This window comes from Etheostoma cragini, chromosome 20 (assembly GCF_013103735.1).
Source record: "Etheostoma cragini isolate CJK2018 chromosome 20, CSU_Ecrag_1.0, whole genome shotgun sequence".
Taxonomy (NCBI): Eukaryota; Metazoa; Chordata; class Actinopteri; order Perciformes; family Percidae; genus Etheostoma; species Etheostoma cragini.
Genome location: NC_048426.1, coordinates 6,473,898 through 6,483,169, shown reverse-complemented (window position 1 = coordinate 6,483,169; position 9,272 = coordinate 6,473,898). Strand labels below are relative to the sequence as shown.

The following is a 9,272-nucleotide window of genomic DNA, read 5'->3' as shown; positions in this document are numbered from 1 at the left end:
TTTAGACCTATAAAACTATGCCTTTTTTCCGACAGACTGTACTATGTATTTTTGTCTTTTCCAACTTACTATACTATGTCTTTTTTTATCACTTTTTTCCACATACTATACCATGGCTTTTTATCACTTTCCATGCTATACTATGCCGTTTTTAGACCTATTATACTATGCCTTTTTTTCCGACATACTATACTACAGTATGTATTTTTAGCTCTTTTTCCAACATACCATATTATGGCTTTTAATCACTTTTTTCGACATACTTTACTATGGCTTTTTATGACATTCGACATGCTACACTATGCTGTTTTTAGACCTATGATGCTATGTCTTTTTTATCAATTTTCCAACATACAATACTATGGCTTATAACTTTTTTGACGTATTATAGTATGTCTTTTTTTGACATCCTAAAAACGGCATAAAAAGCCATAGTACAGTATGTTGAAAAAAAGGCATAGTATTAGTAGTATAGTATTTTTTCCTCTTATTTCAAACAACTATACTATATCTTTTTTTTATCACTTTTTCCAACATACTATACTATGGCTTCTAATCACTTTGATTGACATGGCTTTTTTTCCATAAATGTCAAATTGATTAGATGTCATAGTATGTCAAACAAAAGTGTTAAAAGCATAGTGTAGTGTGTCAAATAAAGTGGGGAAAAACACCTTAGTGTAAGTATAGTACATATCAAGTCAGTCGTTTTTTATTGCCTAGTGCTCAATTTCATACACCATAACATATACTCTATATAACATGTTGTAGAGAATAATAGCATGATGATGAAACGGTCTGCTGTTCTCCTTCCTCCACCGCGGGGTGTACCGATGTGTCCTCCTTGGAGGGCAGCTCTGTTCTGAGGGGGGGCTGAGAATATTTGTTCACCCTCTGAGGGGAAAAAAAAAAAGTGATAAAAAGCAATAGTATGTTGAAAAGTCCAAATGAGCATCCCCTTCATATAAACACTTATGTGATCCATTGTCAATATGAAAAGCTGCTTTTACATTCAAAATATTAAAATGTCATTTTTCAGAGGGGAGAAGCCATACGACTGCAGCATCTGCAACAAATCCTTCTCAGACCCTAGTGCGAGACGCCGACATGTCGCCTCCCACTCAGGGAAGAAACCCTTCACATGCTCTTTCTGTGGCCTGTCGTTTACCCGCCTGGACAATCTGAACACACACACCAAGTCTCACAACAAGGAGAGAGCTGCGACAACTAAAGTCTCATTAGATTCTCCGCATGCCACAGAGCCACCAGAGGAGGAGGAGGTACACAACATCCTGCAGCTGCAGCCGTACCAGCTGCCCTCCACCTCTGAACAGGAGATCCAGCTGGTGGTGACGGGAGACGTGGACAACATTAACTTTGCGCCGGGGCAGAACCAGGAGATCAGCATCATCACCACCGAGGGGGAAGCGGCAGAATCGTTACACTCCAGACTCACCCTCCTCACCCAGTCGTCGGGAAACGTGCAGAACGTGGCTTTGGTGACTCAGGGCGGTGTGGTGGACCAGAGCCCTCAGATTCAGACTATCAGTTTGCTGCAGGGCCAGATGAACCACCAGCCGGAGCAGATGCACGTTCTCACGCTCAGTAAAGAGGCGATGGAGCAGCTACAGGCCCAGCACAATGCCCCGCACACCCTTCAGATAGCACAACGGGCGGGCCAGCAGCTGCAGGTGACGCACCAGCCCGTCCAGCAGCTCGCTGTGGGCAGGGAGCACACACACAGCCAGGCCATTCACATCAGCAGCGAGAGCAGCCAGCCCATCTCCATCAGCCAGACCAGCGAGCAGATATCCAGCCACCACATCCAGGGACAGACGTTCCAGATCCAGGCAGGGACCGTCTCCTACCTGTACACCACCGGGCTGCCGCAGGAGAGCTGAGGGTGGGCCAGAGCTGCCAAATGATAATGCTGCTACGGTAAACATTAACAATAGCTAACCAAATTTATAGAATCAAGTTTTACTTGAAATATGAAAATTGTTCTGTCAACCATTTCCCAAAGCATACCATAATCAGTTTTTGCTGTACTTGGCATACTAAAAAACAGCAGGCTGGGATTGCCTCAACACAGCTCCCAATACAAGAAATACCTACAGGTTTTTTTTCATGGCCACATGCAAGGCAAGTAAAAGTTAACTAATTGATTTTACTATCTCATGCATGTTTCCGCCATAAGTTGGTTATTTTTACACTGTACTGGACACAAAACCAATGGTTGAGAACGGCATTAATTAATCTAAAGACCAATACAAGGCTTTAGGAAATGGTTTGCAGTCAAAGTTAGCACAAGCAATTTGTAGAAAAAAAAGTCAATATTTCTTGATCAAATTCATGGACTGACACAATACAGTGTTTTATTAAGACTTATCAGTTGACAGAAATCATTGACTCATTACAAAATGGCACAAGGATGAAGCATACCCCTTCTTAAATTTACTGGATAATAAAATGCCTTGTTGAGTAAGGGCCAAGGCTGTGCATGTCAAACAGCATCTAACATGTTAAACAAAATGGTGTTGCTTTACAAAACAACCAGGGGAGAAGGTCACAGGTCTGGTAACAGCCTCTCAGCAGTGTGGACACGCAGGTGAGATGGATCCTGAAAGAAAAGAGACCGATTTAAATATATATATTTCCAAAGACAGTCGGACCTGATGAAATGTGTAATATGTCTTAGAGATGACTATATAAAATATATTTTCCTTCAAGCTTATTTTGACCACCATTGGTAATGGGGAGTTTACAAAACAATATTAAAACTAGGTTCATGTTGGACCTGTCAATTATATCCTATTGTCTTCTTCAGCGGATGTAGTTTTCCTAGTTGTCATGAAATTGTTTATATTTAAATTATTTAGAGTAAGATGAGAAGATCACTACCACTCACTTCATGAAGCGTCAGCCAGCAGCAGCATAGCGACTGCAAATAGGGGGAAAGACTACTTATGTCCCTCCACTCCTGCTATCTTATTTGCAAGGGCACCATCTCTGCATTTAAGGCTTAGTATCACCCAGAATGGTTGAGATTAGTTTGAAGAAAAAAATCGAGCCAGAGCGCTTTTGTCCCCTGTGCTAGAATAGATCGATACCTCAGCGCTGACACAGCAAGACTTGCCAGACGTTTTAACCCTAATTAACACGTTATCTTGTTATTGGCAGATGGTCTATATCCTTGACGTTGCACTTTTGGGATTGCTCCGTTTCCGAGAGATTTCACTCATTTATCCCAGATATCCTTTGCATTGGCATTCTAATCTCCAGTGGATTCCTGAGGACTCTGGTTAGCTGCTCCTCAAATCTCTGCAGGGTAAATCCAGACAGCTAGCTAGACTATTTGTCCAATATGAGACTTTTGTTGATGACTAAAACTACTTTTAAATGTACAGATGTTCCACCAAACCAAGTTCCTCCCTAAGACTATTTTGCAGAGACACGTGGCTCAGCTCGGTGCCTAGCACCGCTCAAGAGAAATGGGACTGGTTTAAAGAAATGCCAAGAAACCAGAGCATGTATTGCTCATATCCCTGAATGCTATGTGGAGTAGCCAGACCCTTTGCCTTTTTTTGTACAGCTTAGACCAACAAGCGAGATTAGTTCGCCCCTCCCTCCTCATCCTGTCCCCTCCTAGCACTGACCCCCCAACCCCAAATCCTTCTGGTTGGTTATTGGCTGGAACACCGTTTGTTTGGTGGTGAAGGTTGGCTCCAACAGAAACTCACACCTTAACTAATCAAAGCAGACCATATTAAGTCTATGCAAATACACCTAGAGTAGACAGTCTTGTGAGTTAAATGTCTTCTTAGCATTTGTTTATTTTGTTGTTTCAGTCCTAGAGCTTCTGTCTCCACTGTGCAGTGACTAAGACTCATCTGAACCAGCCACTGAATTGGACCTGAAAAAACGCAATTTAAACCTACTTTAATCATGTGTTGTTCTCTTCTCCACAATTCACTACAGCTCATTTAGTGTAACTTTATTTAAACTTCACTCACTGCTTTAGGCCGGTCTATTCTTGTGTTGGAGTGACTCCTGGCTGTTCCTGCTCTCTGGTGCCGTGGCGCTGTAGCAAAGTTTGGGGATGTCGTGTAGTTTGTGCGGCTGCCAAGCTGACTGGCCCTGCGAAGACCTGAGATAGAAATAGAACAGACTGAAATTTAGTGCTCGACACTGCAGGGCGAAAATACAATCTGTAATGGAATTTAAAATGTCATCACCAAAAGCTTCTGGATAACATGATGGTTTTAGCTCCTCCTGAACCGCATCAGCAGCTAGAAGTCTATAACAATCATTTTTACAGATTATCAATTTACTGCTCTGAAATGATCTGATGCCGTGGTGGGTACTGAACCTGCCGAGGGACCTCTAGTACTCAATCTGCTGCCTGGCAGCGTGAAATATGTGCTGCTTTGCCCTGTTACAGAATTGGGAGTGAAATGTAAGCTCAAATCATTTGAAGCAACTGGAGGAACTCTCCCAGTTAACCGGAGGGAGTGGCCAGTGTACAGAGAGGCATATCATATTCTCTGTTGATGTGTACCTGTTGTAGAGGTGCATCTGGAGAAAGCTGCCTCCATGTTGTTAACCCGGCTCTGCAGTTCATCCACTCGCTGAAAGGCTTCTTGTTTGAGGCTGAGCTCCTGCTGAAGCTGGCCCTTTACCTACAGGAGATCCACACAATAACAGAAAACATTTAGTAAGAGGGATCTTTCACTTATCCCAGAAGACAAATACTACTAATGTTGGTGATCCTCTGACCTTTCCTCTAAGGCCACCATGTTGCTGACATTAGGGGTTTTGAGTGAAATGTCTCATTAAAAGTTTAATATATAATCTTCTCTTGCTAGGGGCTCTCGATCTACAACTATCAACTGAGCAAAACAATGTTTCTGTACGAATATTAAAGGCGCTTTCTTTATGTAGCTCAGTGTCCTTATGATATCAGAGCATCTTCCATGCCTCTGTGTTCAAAGTAATTAATTTCTGCATATCATTGATGTCTAGTTAAATTGTTTCAGATAAACAGGGTAAAGAAATGTCTCCATAAACCATTAGATGAAATCACCTTAACATCGCTTTGTCACCAAGCTGAAAACCTTCTTTTGTTTATTATCTCATGTTCTGTATCTCAAGTAAAACAATTTAAAAAGACAGTCCATGCTTTCCATAGGACAACTTTCAGGTGTAATATTTGTCTAAAAAACTCTTCTGTGCATGCACACGTGTACAAAGTACAATAAAATGTACAGACCTGTCGGATCTCTTTGGCACTGCGTTGTCGCTGTAACTGGTTCATCCGGCTGCCTCTGTCCAGCTGCTCGCTGAACCCCTTGAGCCGTCTCTCTCTGTCCTCTATGTCGGCTCGCATTAGTTCCAGGCTCTGCACTCGATAGCTGTCCAGCTCCTGCCTGCTGCGGGCCTCCTGTGCAGACTGATGCCTCGCCACCTGGAGCTCCTCTGTCTGTGTATCAGTGGTTATTCAGTGAATGCATCCAGGCCGCGCTTGGCAGATTCAGTTTCTTTGCCTCTCAGCGTTTGACATGACAATTTAAAATGTCACTGCTCACTTCATTGTAGAGCTTTATTCAAGTCTGAGTCTATTGGAGCATAGACTAAAGAAGTACTCAAATACCAGAAATATAGTCATGTGGTAGTTGCATACAGTACTTAAAAGCCTAACGATTAGTCAATTAACAACAATTTTAATAAAATATTATTTGTTTTGAGCTGCGGACGTTCACTGGTTCCAGCTTCTTACGTGTGAGTACTTCCTATTTATCTCTGAATGTAATCCGAATATCTGAGTTTCAATACGCTGGTTGGACAAAACAAGATGCATAAGGACACCACTGTGGACAATTTCCATGTCCAGGTGGGGGTGGGGGGGGTGGGGGGTATGGTCTAGACTTACTCTATCTGTAAATTGTCCTGAGATAACTCTTATAATTTGACGCTATAAATACAAACTTAATTTTAATAGAAATGTAACTGGGTTGCTCTACAGCCACAGTGTTTGGGTGGTGTGCATGCGACGTGCCGACCTTGGCGCGGAGCAGCTTCCTCGTGGCGCTGCTCTCCGCCTGGCAGCAGGCCAACACCTTCCTGGCGGCCTCCAGCTCCTCCTGCAGGACAACCACCTCCTCCTCTGATGTCATCTTCACTCGGAGGGCCGCGCTGCGACAGCTAACCTCCCTCTGGGAACGATGGAAAACGTTATAATAACACATTCGCTGGGATACTAGATTCAGATTTGTTTTTTAATAAAAATGTTATATAACTGAAAAAAAGGAAAAGTGAGGAGGTGAAAATATAAAATATCCAGAAAAAGATAAATGAGAGCAAAATGAATTTGCTTTCAGAAGTGATTACGAAAGTTAAGGTGGAAACATAAAGCTTGTTTCAATCAATCAGAATCTCTAACTGTATTACTTACTATTAGTACTACTTACTATACTGTATTTATATGGATTCAATTATGCTTTGGAAAAATCAGATATTACAAAAACGGGTCTAAATTATTGTTTGATCGTTTAAAAAAATAAAACAAAGTCTGAAAAATATCCTTTAACATGATTCTTTTTTTAAACGTACACAACATGGATCATACGCTTACTGGCCTACAGCTAAAGGAGCCATAGGGAACTTAGTACTGTATGCACCACAAAAAGGTGAGTGTAAAGGCTTTTTGGCCCTCCTAAATAGGATTGTAGGTCCAGTTTACTATGCAACTAAATCTGCATACAGTATATTTAGTAGGGGGTCCCTGCTCAGACCCTTTTTTTTTTTTTAGCTAAGGGGTCCCTAAAAAACGTTGAAGACCCCTGCTGCAGAGGATCAATTTGATTGGTGAGTATTGAATATTCCCGCTGACCTGCTGAGTTTGAAGCAGCTGTCGGTGGAGTTTCTCCTGGTGGAGCGCCTGCCTCCAGCGGCTCACAGCCTTCTGTTTGCAGAGCAGAGCAGCCAGCCGGCTGTTCTCCAGGCTCAGCTCCTCCACTTCTTCTCTCTAACACACAGGGAGCACACGCCGGCTGCTTTAAAACGGCCATGAGCTGGAAGTTTAACAATGTTTTGAACAGGTTTCAAGGGGACAAGAACATAAACTACTTTGTGAGTTATTCTGCATTAAACAGTTCTTCCATGAGAAAAGGCTGCATTTTTATTTGTGTACATTATACATATAAAGCTAAACTCCTGTTTTCTGCCTTCCTGTACCTTTGACTGTGGTAGTGTGAGTCCATCACTGTTGTTGGTGCAGCCGTACTTCTTCTTGAGCTTGACGATTCGCTCCACTCCCTCGCTTCTTGTTCTGCTCACCATCTCACTAACATCTTGCTCCATCTGCCACTGGCTCCCGTCCAGCCTGGCCTGAGAAATACACACACAGTGACAACAAAGGTTTTTTTTTTGACTTAGTGACCCTTGGAAATTAGACAATTTAGGCTTCAAACAGCAATTCAATACAGCAAAGAGAGAAAACATTCAAAACATGAGTAAACAAGTTTTACAACTGACAGTTGCAACGGTATTCTACATTCCTTCTGTATATCAATAAAAGATCATATTTAATGTGAGGATGAGCTAGCAAAATGTTGTCATGTGCAATTTAGCAATCAGTTAGGAGGTGCACAATATTCTAAATTTAAAGATGACATTTTTAAAAGTGGGGAAAGTGTTTTCCTAAAGATAGCTGGTTCCATTTTCACCTTCAGCTGGATGCAGGTAGAGAAGAGGTGTCGGACTAAAGGGTCGTAGCGCTCCCTGAATTTGAGCCTGAGTTGCTCTTCTAGAGTTCTCTTCTCTTCTTCCAGGTGAGCGACTTGTGCCTGCAGCGCTGAGATCTCCAACATCATCCCACGACATAGGACAACAGCACCCTGTTGTACAGCAACGCAGCACAAAAAAACTGTAGGAACGCACTTGTTTGCCTTGATTTCAAAAGGAGAAAAAACATTATGAAATCTACTTATTTGAAATGTTTTCTTCCTGACAAGGCATTGTCCAAATAGCGTGCAAGGCTTTACACAAATTGTCACCTAGATTTATTTCCTTCTGCACTAACTGACCAGCACGTCCATTCCTTTAGCCCTTATTCTGCAATTGTGGCTAAAAAAAACTCAAGTTCCTTTGGGGGGGAATCACATTCATTTCCCAGCTGCCTCTGTTGAGCTGCTTCCTGGCCAACAGCAGCAGAACACCCACCTCTGAGGATTTAAGTCACTTAATTGGTCCTATTTCCTACATATTTTTTAACAATGTTTTTATAGATTTTTCATTGCAATTCTAAGTTTTAACAAATCCCCCCCTCCGACCCGTAACATTTTTTCTCTCTTAACATCTTTTGTATTACAAATAACACAATACAATAACATAATAGCTCCATGTCTCCTTTTTCACGATCTGGTCAAATGGTTTCCAGATTTTCTCATACACCCCGAATTTGCTTTTTGAAATATATGTTAATCTGGTCAATATGGACCTACATTGCTATTTCCTACATATTACCATAGTTACCTCTTTGTGAGAGTCACTTTTCTGAGAGTCCTTAAGATTCTTTAAATCCTGAGGTTAAAAATGGAAAAGAATTAAACAACTTAGTACATTCAAGATTATGTGAAGCATAAATCAATGACAGTTATTAGATATGACACTAAAATACTTTCCTGGCAAACTAAATCGTTGTGGACTACAATTAAAACCTTGCCCAAGTTAGTTTTGGAAGTAAATGATGTCTCTATAGACAGCCAATAAATCACACTGTATTGTGTGATGAGGCGATCATCCTCACATGTACCTGTTCCCTCTGATACAGGAGCCCAGTCTCCTGCTGCAGGATTTGTTCATAAAACTGCGAGGAAAGCAGAAAGCTGCGGCGCTCTCGCTCCATCAGAGAACAGCCGAGGTGAGTGAGACACAGCTGCAGGCGATCCTGAGAAACCCTCAGCTGAAAGAAAGACCCAGAAGGAGCCCTGTTACACAGCATGGAGACTGTACAGTGGACATAACGCTGAAAAGGGTGCAAATGTGTATAAGAATACAGAATTACAATTTCTAGTTACCTCACCAAAAACTAAGTAGTGATCAACTCCAAGAGTTATCTTATATTTGAGGTGTAAGGATAAGCTAAAAAAAATAGGGATTGTGTCTCTTTTTAAGTATTAAACTGGTTTCAACACACTTCAATGTTTCTCACTTTAAGTATTTTCAGAAGTAACAAAATAACTTCTTTCTATTTTGATCTTTAATAAAAAGAG

The 9,272-nt window shown here is 41.7% G+C and overlaps 2 protein-coding genes across 2 annotated transcripts in view; one reads left to right on the top strand and one right to left on the bottom strand.

The window, feature by feature from the left end:
• zbtb24 (zinc finger and BTB domain containing 24) overlaps nucleotides 1-6,238 on the top strand; it is a 15,636-nt gene extending 9,398 nt beyond the window's left edge. Inside the window, exons 7-8 of the mRNA XM_034858665.1 lie at nucleotides 1,040-1,938; nucleotides 6,023-6,238. Of these exons, the coding sequence (XP_034714556.1) occupies nucleotides 1,040-1,901 (862 nt within the window). The 3' untranslated portion in view covers nucleotides 1,902-1,938; nucleotides 6,023-6,238. The remainder of the gene's footprint in view (nucleotides 1-1,039; nucleotides 1,939-6,022) is intronic.
• The window catches only part of si:ch73-242m19.1, a 29,231-nt gene continuing 22,319 nt past the window's right edge, over nucleotides 2,361-9,272 (bottom strand). The window contains 10 exon segments of the mRNA XM_034858675.1: nucleotides 2,361-2,620; nucleotides 4,014-4,147; nucleotides 4,559-4,679; nucleotides 5,270-5,479; nucleotides 6,060-6,212; nucleotides 6,890-7,024; nucleotides 7,234-7,386; nucleotides 7,725-7,895; nucleotides 8,533-8,580; nucleotides 8,813-8,962. Coding sequence (XP_034714566.1) covers nucleotides 2,567-2,620; nucleotides 4,014-4,147; nucleotides 4,559-4,679; nucleotides 5,270-5,479; nucleotides 6,060-6,212; nucleotides 6,890-7,024; nucleotides 7,234-7,386; nucleotides 7,725-7,895; nucleotides 8,533-8,580; nucleotides 8,813-8,962 — 1,329 coding nt within the window. The 3' untranslated portion in view covers nucleotides 2,361-2,566.